Raw genomic sequence first — 19,352 nt, 5'->3', positions numbered from 1 at the left:
AACTGCGTAAATAATGCCCATTGCACAGGCGCATGGTAGTTGTCGCATGTGTGTGACATCATCAAAATAACTTGTCAGATACATACACGATACATACACTTCACATACATGAATTTCATAAAATGTAAAAAAAATATTTATAATACAAAATTGAACATTAAGCTAGAATTTCAATTTGCATCAAACGCCCGTCCCACAGAGGCAGAGCACACCTTAAATCTCACGTGTCATTTCAACGCAGCCCGCCGGTCCCATCCACGTGTAACCAAAACGAGTGTACCCATCTGATCTACACTCTCAACTTCGACCCTTGACTCCACAAACCCCACATGGACTGCTGTTGATGTCCGCAGCATGCCGACACTGAAGCTAGAGTACAACACAGACTGTACTAACATGAGCAAGGCTAAAGAAAAGAGTGTGAAGAAAAGGAGCGCAGAAGAAGAGGATGACAAGGTAGGCCTACAGCACAATGCCGTTTTAGATGTGATGTTAACCGGTTAGCTGAAACCAAGTGGCCAGCTTAAACCACTGTGCTAGCTTGCTACTAGCTATCAAGAACGCATGGCCGGAGTGAGATTTGAATCTTTCTTGGCCAGTTAGCATCCCAGTTCAGTCTTCTATAAAGGTAGCGTGTTTTTGATGTAGCGAGTATCTGTAGGTGCCGGTGGCAGCGGTTGTCAGTTTTTATGAGCAAAAAGCATCCACGAAGGAATAAGTACGATTCGAACCAAAGCTACAAAATGTAACTCAGGGGTTCTCACCCTCAAATCCTCATAATCGTTTCACCGATTTAGTAGATGCTTTTGCACTCTGTTACATTGTATTCCTTCGATGCCATTGGAAGCATTTGCAATCTTAAACTTGACAGCATTTATACTTTACTCAAGTAATTTATCTAAAAAGCTTTCAGAACATGAACAGTAGCCTGGCTGAAGACTGGGAAAGAGACATTTAACATGACCAGTCTAAAACTGACCTCCAGCAAAGGCATCAACTTTAAAATAATGAACTTATTGCCCTCTAATCAAATCATAACATAAATTATAAGTGTTACAGAACAATCTAACAAGCTGGCCTAGGCTTTGAGTAATTTAATGGAGACAAAATGCTTGTATTATTGCACAGTTTAGCGCTAATAGTCCCGGTTGGCTGGTCGATGTAATGGTTGGATTATTTACAAATCAAACACATGAACAAAAAATGTAAGCCCAGTGTGGCATTTTTTACCATGACAATCTTCTCCAGACACACACAGAACATGCATGTCACCATCCATGTCATCCTGGGCTGAGGTATAAAAATGAATTTGGAAACGGAAAGAACCTCTGTTACAGTCCCAATCTGTAGATACGCACATTTTAATGATACAGCACTGTTTGATTTATTCCAAATTATTTAGTGGACCCACTGGCCATGGGTTGCAGACCAGAGCCCACTTTGAGAAGCACTGATCAAATGATCACGCAATTTTAATTATTATAAAGATTAGAGCTCTGTAGCTGACGGGTGTCACACGTTGCAGACTATCCCAATGTTTCTACATGTCATCCCTCCTCCTCCCAGCTTCCCTTGTTCAGCGTAGACCTGACCCTGGAGAAGGAGGAAGAGGATGCTTCTGACAGCGAAGAGAGCGTGTTCTCCGGGCTGGAGGACTCAGGGAGCGACAGTGATGATGACGAGGATGAGGGTTTGGTTGAAGACCTGGCTGTCATCGATGGACCCCTGGGGATCAGCAGTGGAGCCGAGACACCAGAAAAGGAAGATGTTCAGGTAGTCATCTCGACTGGTGTGTCTCGTAACAGTGTGACTGGTTCCTCTCTGTAACAGTGAGTTTGTTTACATGCACAGTAGTATCCCTCTATTATTCAGAATATCAATTCTCCGAATTTGATACGGCCATGTAAACGGCATATTCCGTTTGGATATTCTGAATTAGGCCATATTCTCAATGGAGCATTTTCTAATGAAGACGTGGCATATGCAGATATTATTTGGGTTGTAGGAGCCTTCTTTGGAGATGTATGCAGCACAGTCAGAATCTGCATCTCTGTTGGTTTTTAATGCAATTTGCAACACACTGTCTCACTGTCAGCTCTGTGCGTTGTACACAAGCCAACTAGTTAATTGGAGTAAGCACGGCTGCATGTAAACGGGAATATTAGTGGGATATTTATTTTCATTTTCCATGGAAACAGATGAGCAGGAATATTGTTTGTATGTTCCAGAATAAGGGCAAAAATCTTAATATTTTGGGCAAGTAAACATAGTGGTAGCAGTATATCTGCAACAGTGTGACTGGTCTATTTGTAACAGTTGGTTTCTTACTGTAACAGTGTGACTAGTTCAGATTAGTGCGAAAGCTGTGTTCTTTTTCCTGACCACTGGGGGGAGCTGTAACCCAGCCGTGTTTTTCACAGTTTGACAGGGCAGAACTCAAATTGTTGTAAAGCAAGTCTTCAATCCCTGGAAGAGTTTTCACAAAGGTGTTAATTATTGTAGTCTACTAGAGTCTGGAGAGATTGAAGAAAGTGTGGTGGTGAATCGTTTTATCATTGAGGATCTCTCCTTGTGACAAGCTGTAAAACATGGACACCCTCTGTCATCTTCTTAAACTGAGTTTTCTGTGCCCTGCAGGATGACGGTTCTTTATTGAAGAAGACGAAAAAGAAGGTGAAGAAAGTACGTGGGGAGAGTGGAGAAGAGGAGAGAGGGATGGAAGAGAGAGGACTGAGTACCATGCTGAGGGACGAGTACGAACAGGACACCTCGGATGAGGAGGTAGGAAACAGTCACACACCCTCACACCCCCACAGTCACACCCACACACAGACCTACTTAAGCCGATATTGGGGACATGCATAGCAAAACCCTCTATTTGGGGACACGTGTTTCTGAATGGTTTAGAGCTGTGGTCCTCAACCCTGGTCCTCAGGGATACTCTGTCCTGCATGTTTTAGAGGTTTCCCTGCTCCAACACACCTGCTTCAAATGATTGGGTCGTTATCTAGCTCAGCAGAAGCCTGATAACGAGCATTCATTTGAGCTGTGATTTGGCCATGTCTTCTGTTTTGTTCTGTTTTGACAGCAGCAAAATAGCCATAAAAGAAAGTTGCAGATGGGATATGGGTTTTTTTGAAACACAGAAAGGCACAAGGTTGTCACACAAACTACAGAATCTCTGCCTCAAGTTGAGCACAACCAGGAATAATAACATTTAGACATTTAGCAGACGCTCTTATCCAGAGCAATAACAATATAACCAAACACAAAAAAGCATAAAAGAATAATACAATAAAAATGGGACAAATACAACAGGGCTTTCTAAAATTAGATTGTAGTTTTCGAAATAGTCAGTTTTCACAAAAACGACACTGCACTATTTAATGCTTTTCATCTTAAGATCTTTTTTCCTCCCCATATTGCATGAGATATGTGACTTGCATAATAATGTGGAACAACCTCTTCAAAGTAGGTTTCCATTTAACTAGAGTCACCTGGCAAACTAATTGACAAGCCTGTCTGAGATTGATACCAGTCATCTAAAAAGATATGAGTACTAAAACAAATACTTTCTTTGAAAACTGATATGTCACTTTAATAATAATTAGGAGCACAATGTACAGACACAGTCCTGCTGTTTGTTGTACATTCAGGATCCATTGCACTTTCTAATGACAGCAGGAACAGATGCTGACGCATTTCCATCTCCCATGTGATCTGATCTCGTCTTGTGCACTTTGTCTTATGATTTGATCGCCGTCTTTGTGATTAATGGATACTTTCTGTCACAGCTCTGACATGTAGAAAGAGGGATTTTGTCTTCATATTTGCATGGAAGAGGATCGCTTCTGTCACCATTTACCAGATGGCGTTGCATCTCTTCTTTGTGGTGGTATTACATAACTCATGCTACTGTCTGGACTTTTCCCACTGGATGGCACATATTTCTCCACTGTCTGGACTGGAGTAACTCCCATTGGACCTATCAGTATTCCATCAGGGTTGTGTATGTACATTATTCTCAATAGATCAGAAGTACTTTAGCAGCTAAAACTAATCAGCTAATTGAATCATTGTCAGGGTTAGGTACCATAGCTATAACATTTAATACTCTGCAGCATGCGAGATTATCTCCAATCTTTCAAAATGTTCTCTTCCTCTTCATCTGTGCTGGAATTGAGGACAGTTCTTGACTTCATACACCTTGGCACAACATTTTTTTCATCAGGACTGGAGTCAAAAAGCTCTTCAGACCAATCAGGAATCTCCCACTTCATCTAAGACAATATCATTTATTTTAAAATGTAAGATGCAAATTATGCCCATATTCTGAAAATAAATTATATACGAAGTACAACTAATAAACATGCTCTTTAGGCATGTTTTGAGATAAGGGGGATATAAGATATGGGATATTATTTTTAAATAATAATAATTTTAGTTAAAGGGTTAAGTATTACTGCAATTCCCTGCATTTCTATCTTAAACTCTGTTAAGGCTGTGGGCAAACCTCATAGTTGTGTGTTCACATGCTCTATAATTTCCTTTTGAGACTCATTTAAAAAAGTTGTCAGGAAGTACTACTTTGCCATCCTGCTTCTTAACCCATCAACAAAAGGCCTATTTGCCCTCCAGAGTGAACATGACTCCCCCTGGTGGTAAAAAAAAAACACAATAAAAGGAGCATGTGTTTTATGCAAATTGTTTGTACCCTTTTCACTCACGTGAGACGTCACCACTCCTAGGACAAGGACCAGACAGACAAATATCTTAACATCTTAAATGGGGAGGAGCACAGCAGTAGGCCTGTGCATCCTTAGAGAGTCATCTTTGAACCCTATCTAAACCATAACACCTAACCCTGCCCCTGACACCGCCCTAACCCTGCCCCCATGCCCCCCTGTCTAACATCATACAGACTGCTCCAAAGGGTGGAAGCAGCCATGGTGTAAACGTTTATTTGTTGTATTCCTGCCCTTGGTTGGGACGGTTTTCTTCCTGTCGTGTTCTCTTATCGTTCAGACTAGCTGCCATACTGGCGAGCTTATCGACAACTTCTTCCTCGTCATCTGAAGTCATTGTCGCACGCCACAAGGTTTGCTTTTGTCGTGTCACATGTGGCGGGTGCAACCGAACAATGACTGGCCTTTTTTCCGTGTCGGTCGTGGCACGCTCCATTATCACGCTGTTTGTGAGCCATGGAGGGAGCACATTTGGGGCTTGTTCACGCGACCGAACGTTCGAATGCATTTCAGTGGCAATGTCGAACGTCCCACCGAGCTTGTTTCTCATTGCAATTGAATGAGTGTCTTATCGCGGTACACACCGGCATCGTTTGTTCTCCCAGTCCTAACCCTGACCTCGATACTTCCACCCTAGTCCTGAACCCGACCATATCCCAGACCCCATGCCCCCACCCACTCCAGCCCTCACTCCCCTCCCCAGTAACACCCACCCACCACCATACTAACCTTATCCTGAGATTCCAGCCTGCAGACAGGAAGGTCCCATTCCCTGCAATAGGTTTAACATGTGCTCTTTAGTAGAATGAAGAGGGGGGGGTGGGGGCGGAGGAGTAGAGGACAGGGGGAGTAATGGAGAAGGGATAGGAGAGGGGGGGATTAGGGGAGGAAGGGGGAGGGGGGGGGAAAGCAAAGCTGGCGCCAGCTTCCTGTCTGAAAGCTGCTACTGCACTCAAGGACTCCACACAAGTGCTCTACAGTGTGTGTGTGTGTGTGTGTGTGTGTATGTGTGGGGGGGGGGGGTAGTAACTGTGTGTCAGGGTTGTAGATGTGAGGGTGTAGTGGGTGTGTGTGTGTAGGAATGGACAAGTGAGTGTGTAGGGAAACAGTATGTCTGTCCAAATCCAACCCGAGTCCAGAAGTTACCGAGCATAAGACAGTGAATATACGTTTATCATACAAGTACTGCCTGCTTATGAACATGATTAGCTATGATGCTGTAGAAACCCAGTCAAGTTTAATTAAAAAGTAATTAGAGTGGGTGTAGTACAGTCCTGGCAGGTGTAGTAGAGACCTGGCGGGTGTAGTAGGGTCCTGAGGGGTGTAGTAGAGTCCTGGAGGGTGTAGTAGAGTCCTGGGGGGTGTAGTAGAGACCTGGCGGGTGTAGTAGGGTCCTGAGGGGTGTAGTAGAGTCCTGGAGGGTGTAGTAGAGTCCTGGCGGGTGTAGCAGGGTCCTGGGGGTGTGTAGTAGGGTCCTGGGGGGTGTAGTAGGGTCCTGGGGGGTGTGGTAGGGTCCTGGAGGGTGTAGTAGAGTCCTGGGGGGGGTGGTAGGGTCCTGGAGGGTGTCGTAGAGTCCTGGGGGGTGTAGTAGGGTCCTGGGGGTGTGTAGTAGATACCTGGCGGGTGTAGTAGGGTCCTGGGGGGTGTAGTAGGGTCCTGGGGGGTGTAGTAGGGTCCTGGAGGGTGTAGTAGAGTCCTGGAGGGTGTAGTAGAGTCCTGGCGGGTGTAGTAGAGTCCTGGCGGGTGTAGCAGGGTCCTGGGGGTGTGTAGTAGAGACCTGGCGGGTGTAGTAGAGTCCTGGGGGGTGTAGTAGAGACCTGGGGGGTGTGGTAGGGTCCTGGGGGGTGTGGTAGGGTCCTGGAGGGTGTAGTAGGGTCCTAGGGGGTGTAGTAGAGTCCTGGGGGGTGTGGTAGGGTCCTGGGAGGTGTGGTAGGGTCCTGGAGGGTGTCGTAGAGACCTGGGGGGTGTAGTAGAGTCCTGGAGGGTGTAGTAGGGTCCTGGGGGGTGTGGTAGGGTCCTGGGGGGTGTGGTAGGGTCCTGGGGGGTGTGGTAGGGTCCTGGGGGGGGTGTGGTAAGGTCCTGGGGGGGGGGGGGTAGGGGGGTAGGGTCCTGGGGGGTGTGGTCCAGACTCATGCCCCTGTCTTTCTCCGGCTCTCCTAATCCCTATGTCCTCCTGGTCTAGCAATTAACTCCTCAGAGCAGTGTTTCTGTCTTTGTTCTGAAAAAGAAGACACACTTCAGACTGTGTAATAAATACATAGTCAGTAGGTGTTCTGAACACACAGACCCTATACACTCCTAACACTCCTCCCGCAAATTGTCGAATACAACAATCACAGATTGAAGCAACGATTGTTCAGGCAGGAGGACTCAGTATAGTATTTACTTGATACTTTCTTTCACACGGTACAACACATGATTGTAACACTTGATTTGGCATTATGGTTCTGCTCGCATCGGCTCCCTGCCGCACCCAACGGAGACACCGTCTCGACCTCCGAGCAGAGAGCAGCGACGCATTCCCCCTACGACAGGAAACAGAACCAAGGGTGGAGGCCGGGGAGGCGGACGCAGCAGATTAAACATAGCCTCCTGTGTCGCACTAGCAATGCAGAGTGCAGCGATATCCTGATTAAATAGCCCGCCCTGCTAAGAAGGTGTGCCCCTACCGCGTGATATGACGCGCTGCTAGTGACGCGTTGCTAATGAGGCCTCGCGTCCCCCTGCATGAACCAGCTCTGCTTGATTGTCAATAGGAACATCTGTACCTCTCGTCCCAACCCTAGTGGGTTATTTGATGATAGGATGTATGAATATATGGGAGTATAAGAACCATACCTCCTCCCTTGGGCCTTCACACACCCAATTAGTAATCCTTTTGGGTCACCCCTGTTCCAATGCACAGGTGTGTGTGTGTGTGTGTGTGTGTGCGCGTGCTTTGTGCACTGTGTGCCGGTATGTGTTGTGCAATCCCCCCCCTGCCATCTTGCACTAGTTTGTCCTCACCTGCTAGAGACATTACTCTCCAGCTCCATTACACACTCTCTCTGTCTCTCTCTCTGTTTCTCTCTCTGTCTCTCTCTCTGTCTCTCTCTCTGTCTCTCGCTCTGTCTCTCTCTCTGTCTCTCTCTCTGCCGGAATGTTGTGCCTTTATGCCACCTAGCAGTTCTGTGTAACAGGCACCAACATATAATGAAGGATCATTGTTGTACTGGCAGGCAGCGGAAGTAGTCACTGTTCACTGAGTCAGCATGGTTTCAGAAATGACACATGGTTGATTCACTGTTCCTCAGATTGTGACAATGTCATACTTGTCTGGTGGCAAGTCCCTTGCCCAGAAATATGCTTAGTTTCTCACTATCATCCAGCTCTTGTATAGTTTGTAATTCTTTATTCTTTCTCTCTCACTGCACTGAGACACATAGGTACACACACGCGCAACTTATTATTGTATTATCTATTTGAGCTCATTTCTACCATGTCCTGTCACTGTAATGCCTTGAAGTCATGGTAATGCTCAAAACTGTGTAGTCATGGTAATGCTCTACACAGTGTAGTCATGGTATTGTGCAGTCATGGTAATGCTCTACTTACTTACTTAATAATGTAGAACATGGAAATGCTCTGATAGTAACATGGTTATGGTAATGGTCTACAGTGTAGTAAGGGCTATGTATTCTAGAGTTGGGAACAGGTAACATTGCCTATGGTAATATGGTGTAATACAGTGTAGGGGCTCTGTAGTCTAGTGTTAGCTGTAGTGCAGGGGTTCTTTTAGCTACTGTACTGATACACTACTGATGTGATGTCTGCAGGGGCCCCACTGGACTGTCTTTCAGCCATAGACAGCAGGCCCACTCAGAGCCCTGGGCTGGATGGATGGTTGACTTGATTTGAGGCTGGATGGCTGGCTTGCAATCTGGCTGGCTGACTGGTTGGTTGGCAGACTGGTTAGCTGATTGGCTGGCTGGCTGGCTCAGTGACTTGTTGGTTAAGTGCAGTTAGTCACAGTGGTTTGGGGTGAATGTGTGTTTGGACTTGCAATGATTTAATTAAGCAGAAATGTTCCAAAGTCACGTTGCTTTGGGCATATGGTATATTTCACTGCTCAGTCTCTCCCCCTCCTCTCTCCCCCCCTCTTCTTTTTCTCATCCACCCTCCTCTCTCTCCCCAGCCTCCCTCTCTCTTTCTCCACCTCCTCTCTCCCCCCCTCTTCTTTCTCTCATCCACCCTCCTCTCTCTCCCCAGCCTCCCTCTCTCTTTCTCCACCTCCTCTCTCCCCCCCTCTTCTATCTCTCATCCACCCTCCTCTCTCTCCCCCTCCTCCCTCTCTCTTTCTCCCCCTCCTCTTTCTCTCCTCTCTCGCCCCTCGTGTGTGTGTGTGTGTGTAGAAGGGGGAGTGTGTGGACTCACCCCTCTCCTCTGGTTGCTGAGACAGAAGGTGCAGATCTGTTTGGGCTGGGCGTTCTCGTTGTCACGGTTACGGCTGGGGGAGGCGTAGTGATGGTAATGGGGGGCGGGGCTTCCTCCGTGGCAGGGCTGTCCTTCTGCAGGCCCCTCCCCCAGTAGCAGCACGTTGCCAAGGTGACTGATGTAGCTGGAGGCCAATCGCAGCGTCTCGATCTTGGAGAGCTTCCTGTTTCGGGGCTCTGTGGGGATGAGCATGCGGAGGGCAGAGAACGCCGTGTTCACGCTGTTGGTGCGGTCGCGCTCCCGCGCGTTAGCCGTGTTCTTGGGGGGCGGGGCCTGAGGGTCCGGGGGCGGGGCCTCCCGGACAGGCTTGCGGAGGTGGTAGGCGGCGCCGTGCATGCCGATGCACCCCTCCCCCTCGCTACTCTCCCCTGACGATGGCAGTGACAGCTCAGAGTACAGCAGGCTTCCGGCCGCAGGGCGCACCATTGCAAATGACATCACCTGACCACGCTGGGGTCAGGGGTCAACGACACAGAGTCAGGGGTCAGGACAGTAGAGGGATCCTCTGGTCACCTGTTCATGCTAGTTAGTTAGGGGTCGGGGTTGAAGGGTCAGGGTCGAAGGCAGAACTGGAGAGGGATCGGCTGTTGACCACACACACACACAAAAGATTGGCTTAAAAAGAGTTGTCCAGTGTTGTGTAGGTCCAATCTGCTAGGACGAGATCCAGTACCAGTGTTCCAAGTTGAGGACCACTCTGCTAGATCCAGTACCAGTGAGCTAGGTCCAGGCCAGGTCCAGTACCAATCCGGTATCTTCTGCCGAGGCTTCACTTCTCCTCTCCTTTCTTTTTCTCTTTCCACGTCTGTTTCTCTGTTTAGCTTCTCATGTGTCTCTTGTGATATCTCTATCTCTCTTTCTCTCTCTGTCTGTGTTTCTGTCTGTCCTCTCTCTGTTTCTGTCTGTCAATATATTTTTATCTCTCTCTCTCTCCCTCCCTCCCAGTCTCCAGATCCATGTGAGGTGTCTGAGTTTCCGTATGCCTCTTTTATAGCTGGGGGAGTGTCCTCGCCCCTGGCTCCTCCTCTTCCTCCTCCCTCTACACACACAGTTCCTCAGCTCCTCCCCCTCCTCTCTGCCCCTCTCCACTTCCTTCTCTTCCTCTTCCCTGTCCTCCTCTTCCTCCTCCTCTTCTCCCTCCTGGCCCTCCTCCTCTACACAGTTCTTTTGCTGGCACCGAAGAAGGAAACCCTCATGCCATCTATACTGCAGTAGGATTAGGGTTAGTGTTGTCGTCTGTCTGGATCTGTTTTGATGTGTAGACCCCATCTCCTCCTCTCCTCTCCTGCTTTTCTCTCTCCACTCCTCCTCCCCTCCTGTCTCCTCTCCTCCCCTCCCCCGCCGAATGCATACAGTAGCCATCTGGAAGATGAGTTAGCTGCTAAAGTGGTGTTTTCATTCCAGAGGAGGGCCTTCTACTTGAGTTGCTTTCTGGGTTCATCAGTGTGCTTGTGCTGGGTCAGGGTTACAGACTGGCTCTGTGTCCTGCCAGGCTGCAGCAGGGTTACAGACTGGCTCTGTCACCTGCCAGGCTGCAGCAGGGTTACAGACTGGCTCTGTCACCTGCCAGGCTGCAGCAGGGTTACAGACTGGCTCTGTGTCCTGCCAGGCTGCAGCAGGGTTACAGACTGGCTCTGTCACCTGCCAGGCTGCAGCAGGGTTACAGACTGGCTCTGTCACCTGCCAGGCTGCAGCAGGGTTACAGACTGGCTCTGTCACCTGCCAGGCTGCAGCAGGGTTACAGACTGGCTCTGTGTCCTGCCAGGCTGCAGCAGGGTTACAGACTGGCTCTGTCACCTGCCAGGCTGCAGCAGGGTTACAGACTGGCTCTGTCACCTGCCAGGCTGCAGCAGGGTTACAGACTGGCTCTGTCACCTGCCAGGCTGCAGCAGGGTTACAGACTGGCTCTGTGTCCTGCCAGGCTGCAGCAGGGTTACAGACTGGCTCTGTGTCCTGCCAGGCTGCAGCAGGGTTACAGACTGGCTCTGTCACCTGCCAGGCTGCAGCAGGGTTACAGACTGGCTCTGTGTCCTGCCAGGCTGCAGCAGGGTTACAGACTGGCTGTGTGTCCTGCCAGGCTGCAGCAGGGTTATAGACAGGCAGACAGTCTGTCACCTGCCTGCAGCTTCAGGTCTGGGTCTTGAGTCTGGGACTGGGGTCTGGGTTGTGACGGGGTTAGGGTCTGGGTTGTGACGGGGTTAGGGTTAGGGTCTGGGTTGTGACGGGGTTAGGTTAGGGTCTGGGTTGTGACGGGGTTAGGTTAGGGTCTGGGTTGTGACGGGGTTAGGTTAGGGTCTGGGTTGTGACGGGGTTAGGGTTAGGGTCTGGGTTGTGACGGGGTTAGGTTAGGGTCTGGGTTGTGACGGGGTTAGGTTAGGGTCTGGGTTGTGACGGGGTTAGGTTAGGGTCTGGGTTGTGACGGGGTTAGGGTTAGGGTCTGGGTTGTGACGGGATTAGGGTCTGGGTTGTGACGGGGTTAGGTTAGGGTCTGGTTTGTGACAGGATTAGGGTCTGGGTTGTGACGGGGTTAGGTTAGGGTCTGGTTTGTGACGGGGTTAGGTTAAGGTCTGGGTTGTGACGGGGTTAGGGTCTGGGTTGTGACGGGGTTAGGTTAGGGTCTGGGTTGTGACGGGGTTAGGGTCTGGGTTGTGACGGGGTTAGGTTAGGGTCTGGGTTGTGACGGGGTTAGGGTCTGGGTTGTGACGGGGTTAGGTTAGGGTCTGGGTTGTGACGGGGTTAGGTTAGGGTCTGGGTTGTGACGGGGTTAGGTTAGGGTCTGGGTTGTGATGGGGTTAGGGTTTGGGTTGTGACGGGGTTAGGGTCTGGGTTGTGACGGGGTTAGGGTCTGGGTTGTGACAGGGTTAGGTTAGGGTCTGGGTTGTGACGGGGTTAGGTTAGGGTCTGGGTTGTGACGGGGTTAGGTTAGGGTCTGGGTTGTGACGGGGTTAGGTTAGGGTCTGGGTTGTGACGGGGTTAGGTTAGGGTCTGGGTTGTGACGGGGTTAGGTTAGGGTCTGGTTTGTGACAGGATTAGGGTCTGGTTTGTGACGGGGTTAGGTTAGGGTCTGGTTTGTGACGGGGTTAGGTTAGGGTCTGGTTTGTGACAGGATTAGGGTCTGGGTTGTGACGGGGTTAGGTTAGGGTCTGGTTTGTGACAGGATTAGGGTCTGGGTTGTGACGGGGTTAGGTTAGGGTCTGGTTTGTGACGGGGTTAGGTTAAGGTCTGGGTTGTGACGGGGTTAGGGTCTGGGTTGTGACGGGGTTAGGTTAGGGTCTGGGTTGTGACGGGGTTAGGTTAGGGTCTGGGTTGTGACGGGGTTAGGGTCTGGGTTGTGACGGGGTTAGGTTAGGGTCTGGGTTGTGACGGGGTTAGGTTAGGGTCTGGGTTGTGATGGGGTTAGAGTCTGGGTTGTGACGGGGTTAGGGTCTGGGTTGTGACGGGTTTAGGTTAGGGTCTGGGTTGTGACGGGGTTAGGTTAGGGTCTGGGTTGTGACGGGGTTAGGTTAGGGTCTGGGTTGTGACGGGGTTAGGTTAGGGTCTGGGTTGTGACAGGGTTAGGTTAGGGTCTGGGTTGTGACGGGGTTAGGGTTAGGGTCTGGGTTGTGACGGGGTTAGGTTAGGGTCTGGGTTGTGACGGGGTTAGGTTAGGGTCTGGGTTGTGACGGGGTTAGGTTAGGGTCTGGTTTGTGACGGGGTTAGGGTTTGGATTGTGACGGGGTTAGGTTTACATTTACATTTAGTCTTATCCAGAGCGACTTACAGTAAGTACAGGGACATTCCCCCGAGGCAAGTAGGGTGAAGTGCCTTGCCCAAGGACACAACGTCAGTTGGCATGACTGGGAATCGAACTGGCAACCTTCGGATTACTAGTCCAACTCCCTCACCGCTCAGCCACCTGACTCCCTTAGGTTAGGTTAAGGTCTGGGTTGTGACGGGGTTAAGTTAGGTTAGGGTCTGGGTTGTGACGGGGTTAGGTTAGGGTCTGTATTGTGACATGTTTCTGTGCTCCTCAGGACATAAGAAACACAGTGGGGAACGTTCCTATGGAGTGGTACCAGGACTATCCTCACATTGGCTATGACCTGGACGGCAGGAAGATCTATAAGCCCATTAGAAACAAGGACGAACTGGATGAGTTCCTGGACAAGATGGACAACCCTGACTACTGGTGAGGGCTGGTGACTGGAGAGAGTTGTGATGATGATTATGGTGGTGATGATGATAATAGTATATGATATATCATATATGATGTGATAATAGTATAGGTGGTCCTGGTAAAGGCTACTGTAATGGTTACCATAACCCACCGTGCTCTTCTCCCACCCCCCAGGCGAACGGTGCATGACAAGATGACAGGAAGTGATGTCAAGCTGTCGGACGAGCAGATAGAGCTGGTGCAGCGGCTGCAGAAAGGCCACTTCGGAGACGTCAACTTCAACGAGTATGAGGTAACCCCGGCAACCGTCACATCCTGATCACATGGCCAGAGGACCGTGTTGACGTTTGACTGATATACGTTATCTCTCTCTTCCTCTCATCTGTCTCTTCATCCCCATCTCTCTTCCTCTCTCCCTCACTACTCCTCCCCCCCTCCTCGCTCTCTCCAGCCGTCTGTGGACTTCTTCTCTGGTGAGGTGATGATCCACCCGGTCACAAACAGGCCTCAGGACAAGCGCAGCTTCATCCCCTCCCTCATTGAGAAAGAGAAGGTGAGACGCACCCTCACACACACCCACACACACACACACGTACACTCACAGGCTGTCATGTGTGCGGTGTCGCACCTGTACTTACCCAGTGTGCTGTGTGCAGGTGTCTAAGCTGGTGCACGCTATAAAGATGGGCTGGATCAAGCCCCGCCAGCCCAAGGTCACGACCCCGGTGTACTACGACCTCTGGGCCACCACTGACCCCAACGCCATCCTGGGGAGGCACAAGATGCATGTCCCCGCCCCCAAGCTGCGCCTGCCTGGTCACGAGGAGTCCTACAATCCCCCTCCTGAGTACCTGCTGTCAGAGGAGGAGGTACACACCGGCACACACCAAGCATATTATTGTAAACAAAATATTCTAAACAAAGCTCTTTGGAAAAACTGTATCCACAGTATAAACAATATCCAGTATCATGTGGTACGTTTTTTTTTAATGTTGTGCGTTTCAGCGTCTTGCCTGGGAGCAGCAGGACCCAGAGGACAGGAAGTTGGAGCTCCTGCCCCAGAAGTATTCCTGCCTGCGTGCTGTGCCTTCCTTCCCTCGCTTCATCCAGCAGCGCTTCGAACGCTGCCTCGACCTCTACCTCTGCCCCCGCCAGCGCAAAATGAGGGTGAGACACACACACACACAACCACAGTCATACACTCACACACACTCTCATAAAAACCCACACATGTATGATCACAAGCAGTTCTCTCAGGTTGCTTATGTAGCAGTGTGTGCGTACGCGTGTGTGATCTCTCTCCCCTCAGGTGAGCGTCAATCCCGAGGACCTGATTCCCAAGCTCCCCAAACCCAAAGACCTGCAGCCCTTCCCCACCACACAGTCCCTGGTAGGTACCCCGCCCCGCGCACACACACATTTGTACACACACAATCGTACACACACACTTACCAGTTGTGCTGTGTTCCCAGGTGTATCGAGGTCACACCAGTCTGGTGCGTTCCATAAGTGTGTCTCCTTCTGGACAGTGGCTGGTCTCTGGTGAGTACAAGCCTATGTTGCTAGTCCTAGCCTAGCCTGTATTTAGATTGGAACTAGCCTATCACTGTAAAGTAGGCTAACCTATGTGCACTGTAAATTAGCCTGGCCCGTATGTGGGCTGTAAACTAGCCTAGCCTGTATGTGCACTGTAATTTAGCCTAGCCTGTATGTGGGCTGTAAAGTAGGCTAACCTATGTGCACTGTAATTTAGCCTAGCCTGTATGTGGGCTGTAAAGTAGGCTAACCTATGTGCACTGTAAATTAGCCTAGCCTGTATGTGGGCTGTAAACTAGCCTAGCCTGTATGTGCACTGTAATTTAGCCTAGCCTGTATGTGGGCTGTAAAGTAGGCTAACCTATGTGCACTGTAATTTAGCCTAGCCTGTATGTGGGCTGTAAAGTAGGCTAACCTATGTGCACTGTAAATTAGCCTAGCCTGTATGTGGGCTGTAAACTAGCCTAGCCAGTATGTGCACTGTAAATAAGTCTAGCCTGTATGTGGGCTGTAAACTAGCCTAGCTTGTATGTGTACCTCAGCTCTCCCTGCAAAGCCTCTATCACATTCCCCGCTAATGATGTGGCCACACTGGGTCACCATGGCATCCCTGACCCTGCCCATCTCCCTATGAACTCCGGAATATGTGGTTCTCGTGTGTGTGTGTGTTCGCTCTGCTGTGGTTCAGTCAGTGTGCTAGTGGTCCCCAGGCTTGGTCTGTCATCTTTTAGCAGTTCACTTCCTGTGCTTCAGCCTGGTATGTCTGACTGGTGTCAACAGGTTGCTACGTGGGGGCAAGTACTGACTAGAGTATACTAGAGGACTGACTAGAGTATACCAGAGTACTTACCAGAGTATACCAGAGTAGTGACCAGAGTATACCAGAGTATAGCAGAGTAGTGACCAGCAGTCCCAGGGTTAAGAGCAGAGGGCCATAACCCCAGTATGCTAAATCTGTTTGCTGCAGCAGCAGCCAGTGCTGTAGTTAAAAAGTGATCATGGTTTCTGAGTTATTCTGCTCCACCCTGGCGTGACCCTCGCTCGACCGCTGCCTCTGCTGTGCAGGTAAACACACACAGGGTACTAGTACGGACGGACGGCACGAGTACAGACACGAAGCATACTAGACTAGGGACTAGCGTACTACAGTAGAGTACGTATACTGACATCCTGTTTTACCACCGTTTTGCTAGAGACTGAACCCACTAAATAGTTTGACGTCGCATTTCAGTTCTGCCTTTTGTTATTTCTGCATTGTACTAAATTGTAGTTTGGATGGTGTTGTTGCACTGTATTTGAGATCTTATTGTTGCACTTTTGCCTGGTAGATGAGATGTGGTTACTTTTCACTGTCCCTGGGAAATACAGACCATTCCTAGACTCTGACTTCCGAAATATACCGTTAGATCTGATGCTTTATGTTCTATAAGCACTTTTTGTACATCACTTTGGATAAAAGTGTCTGCTGAATGACTCAATGTAATTTAAGTGTACTAGTTCAGTTGAGGTATATTGTTAGAGGTGTAGCAGGGTGACAGCGTGTAAGAGATGACCTCTGACCCCAACAGGCTCGGACGACGGCTCGCTGCGTTTCTGGGAGGTTGCCACGGCGCGCTGCATGAAGACTCTGGAGGTGGGCGGAGCTGTGAAGAGCGTGGCCTGGAACCCTAACCCCGCACTCTGTCTGGTGGCCGTCTGCTTGTAAGATACTTCCTCTTCTCTCCTCCTCCTGCATTTCTACTCTCCTCCTCGTCTCCTCTCCTCTAACCGTCCTCTCTCCTCCTCCCGTTTCCCCCCTCCAACCCGGTCCCCGTCCCCAGTGAGTGCTCTGTGCTCGTGGTGAGCCCTGGCCTGGCTGACCGGCTGGTGGTGTCGTCCAGCGAGCAGCTGCTGTCCTCCTACGAGGCTCCAGAGGAGGAGAAGGAGCAGGCCGTGGTCTGGAGCTCCTCCCAGGGACCCGATTACGAGAAAGGCATCCGACTCACCCTCACTCACCCTAAGGTACTATCCTCACCCCCTCCCTCACAGAGGCTGGCTGTTCACAGTTTGAAGCTGTCAGCGCTCTGGTGCCCAGTGGAGGGTTTGTCTTTCCTGCAGCTGACGGAAACTTCCAGAAATAGGCAAGTTAGGGAAGTTTCTCTGCTTTCTCCAAATAAAGCTGGAGGAAAAACCTCCTGACCTGCGTAGAGATGGATCTGGGTTAGCATTAGCATCCCAAACCCTAGAGATGGATAAGGGTTATCGTCCCAAACCACAGCAATGGATATGGGTTCGCATTAGCACATAAGGTGTTTTGTGGGTTATATATGGTTATTTTAACCATCTCCCCCCCACACCTCCTCAGGCGGTGCGTCAGGTGACCTGGCACGCTAAGGGGGACTATCTGGCCAGCGTGATGCCGGACAACAGCAGCAACCTGCAGGTGCTCATCCACCAGATCAGCAAGCGCCGCACGCAGAACCCCTTCCGCAAGAGCAAGGGCCTGGTGCAGTGCGTATCCTTCCACCCACTCAGGCCGTACTTCTTCGTGGCAACACAGCGATACGTCCGTGTCTACAACCTCATCAAGCAGGAGCTCACCAAGAAGCTGATGACCAACTGCAAGTGGATCTCCAGCATGGCCATCCACCCCGGAGGTAAGGCTAGGCTAAGACATGGTAGGCTAGTCCCAGGCTAAGACATGCTAGGCTGGTGCCTAGCTAGTCCCATGCTTTGACATGCTAGGCTCGTGCCTGGCTAGTCCCAGGCTAAGATACGCTAGGTTAGTGCTAGGCTAAGACATGCTAGGGTAGTCACATGCTAACAAATGCTTGGCTAGTCCCATGCTAACACACGCTAGGCAAAGAAATGCCAGGCTAGTCCCTGTCTAAGACTCGCTAGGATAGTGCTTGGCTAGCCCCAGGCTTCATGCGCTCTCTCTCACTGTAACATATGTGTTTGTGTCCACAGGAGACAACCTGGTCTGTGGTAGCTATGACAGCAGATTGGCTTGGTTTGACCTGGACCTCTCCACCAAGCCCTACAAGATCCTACGGTTAGCAAACACTATGCTAATCATCCTCTAATCATCATTAGCCCGAATGCATAGTTGGGTAGTTTGGTCTTATACGTCATATAGACTTGATTGATTGTTGAACAAATACCCTTCCTCACCTGTTGTTGCCTAGGCACCACAAGAAGGCCCTCAGGGGCGTGGCCTACCACAACCACTATCCTCTCTTCGCCTCGGGATCGGACGATGGCAGCGTCATCGTCTGCCACGGCATGGTGTACAAGTAGGTTAACATGACTACATTCACAGTGTGACAGTGCGAAATGGCTGTTCCACAATTCTAACCTTCTCTCCCGCCCTTCCAGTGACCTGCTCCAGAACCCCCTCATCGTCCCAGTCAAGGTTCTGAAGGGTCACACCCTGACCCATGACCTTGGGGTCCTGGATGTGACCTTTCACCCCACCCAGCCCTGGGTCTTCTCCTCTGGAGCTGATGCCACCATCCGCCTCTTCACCTAGGACCTGTCATTACTATTTTATTGTATACTACAACCTATTATTATTATTAACAATCTTATCCGCTAAGACCCGTTATTGGCATGTCCTTACCTGCTAGGGTAAGACGTGTTATATACATGTTCTTACCTGTTAGGACCTGTTATTGCCATGATTTTACATGCTGGAACCTGGTATTTCTATCTAGAACCATCTATGAATATATTTCCATCTAGGAGGTGATTTTAACATGTTATTACTGATGTAGACATGTTATTCTGTTCTATCTGATGACGTAAACATGTTGTTAATGATGTAAACATGTTATTGTGTACGATCAGCTGATGTGTGTGGTGGGAAGCAGGCATCTACATCAGTGCTGCACCAAGTGCCTCCTTGTTCAGTCTCATTACTGTTTAATACAAGTTGTTATAAAACGTATGTTTCAGATTTATGTAATTGGTTTGCTTTCGTGGTACTGTTTAGATTCCTCAGCCAATCATAGCTTACCAAGGCCGTAGGTCAGATCATAAAAATACTTTTTGAGTTGTCGGAGACATAGCTTTCTCCTGATGATTCAGATGTGGATCAACTAGAACAGTCTCTCCTTCCCACTCCTCCTTCCCCCTCTGGTTCAGTTGAGTTTCTAATGTCAGGTGGCAATGACATTACCCAGCCCAGAGTGGGAACCCAGTCCAGAGTTGGAACTATGCCTGTCCCGGCGACTGGGTGCCACAGTTGCTGTTTAATTAAAAGGGTGTTTCTAGATGTTTCCATTGTGTTGGGGTTTGGGGTCCACATCTCTGTAGTTTCCCCTCCCAGCCTCTTCTCCCCTCCTCCAGCCTCTTCTCCCCAAGCCTCTCTTCATACAGCCTCTTTCCTCAGACAGCCTCTTCTCCTCTCTCAGTATCTCCTCCCCCACCATCTCCCCTCTCCTACCACGTCCTCTCTTCTC

The 19,352-nt window shown here is 49.7% G+C and overlaps 2 protein-coding genes across 2 annotated transcripts; one reads left to right on the top strand and one right to left on the bottom strand.

The window, feature by feature from the left end:
• The first annotated feature begins 335 nt into the window (after positions 1-335).
• Positions 336-18,847, top strand: bop1 (BOP1 ribosomal biogenesis factor). The gene is made up of 16 exons (XM_067255796.1): positions 336-456; positions 1,567-1,773; positions 2,638-2,781; positions 13,232-13,386; positions 13,549-13,666; positions 13,826-13,927; positions 14,031-14,243; positions 14,380-14,541; positions 14,684-14,764; positions 14,847-14,916; positions 16,479-16,611; positions 16,731-16,911; positions 17,255-17,546; positions 17,860-17,944; positions 18,078-18,185; positions 18,268-18,847. The coding sequence occupies exons 1-16, from the start codon at positions 355-357 to the stop codon at positions 18,419-18,421; spliced, it is 2,307 nt and encodes a 768-aa protein (XP_067111897.1). The 5' UTR covers positions 336-354; the 3' UTR covers positions 18,422-18,847.
• scxa (scleraxis bHLH transcription factor a) lies at positions 6,903-10,134 on the bottom strand. Its single transcript, XM_067256185.1, has 2 exons — positions 9,159-10,134; positions 6,903-6,963 (listed from the first exon to the last, which is right to left on the bottom strand). The coding sequence occupies exons 1-2, from the start codon at positions 9,654-9,656 to the stop codon at positions 6,931-6,933; spliced, it is 531 nt and encodes a 176-aa protein (XP_067112286.1). The 5' UTR covers positions 9,657-10,134; the 3' UTR covers positions 6,903-6,930.
• Positions 18,848-19,352: the final 505 nt, after the last annotated feature.

The sequence above is a fragment of the Osmerus mordax genome, chromosome 18, assembly GCF_038355195.1.
Source record: "Osmerus mordax isolate fOsmMor3 chromosome 18, fOsmMor3.pri, whole genome shotgun sequence".
Classification (NCBI taxonomy): Eukaryota; Metazoa; Chordata; class Actinopteri; order Osmeriformes; family Osmeridae; genus Osmerus; species Osmerus mordax.
The sequence above is the reverse complement of the archived record's forward strand: the minus strand, read 5'-3'. Positions and strand labels throughout refer to the sequence as shown.

Coding starts and splice junctions, on each gene's coding strand:
- bop1 (XM_067255796.1), top strand. CDS start 355: ATGCCGACACTGAAGCTAGAGTACAACACAGACTGTACTAACATGAGC. Junction 1,774..2,637: donor CAGAAAAGGAAGATGTTCAG/GTAGTCATCTCG, acceptor TGTGCCCTGCAG/GATGACGGTTCTTTATTGAA. Junction 13,928..14,030: donor CCCTCATTGAGAAAGAGAAG/GTGAGACGCACC, acceptor TGCTGTGTGCAG/GTGTCTAAGCTGGTGCACGC.
- scxa (XM_067256185.1), bottom strand. CDS start 9,656: ATGTCATTTGCAATGGTGCGCCCTGCGGCCGGAAGCCTGCTGTACTCT. Junction 6,964..9,158: donor TCAGCAACCAGAGGAGAGGG/GTGAGTCCACAC, acceptor CTTCTTTTTCAG/AACAAAGACAGAAACACTGC.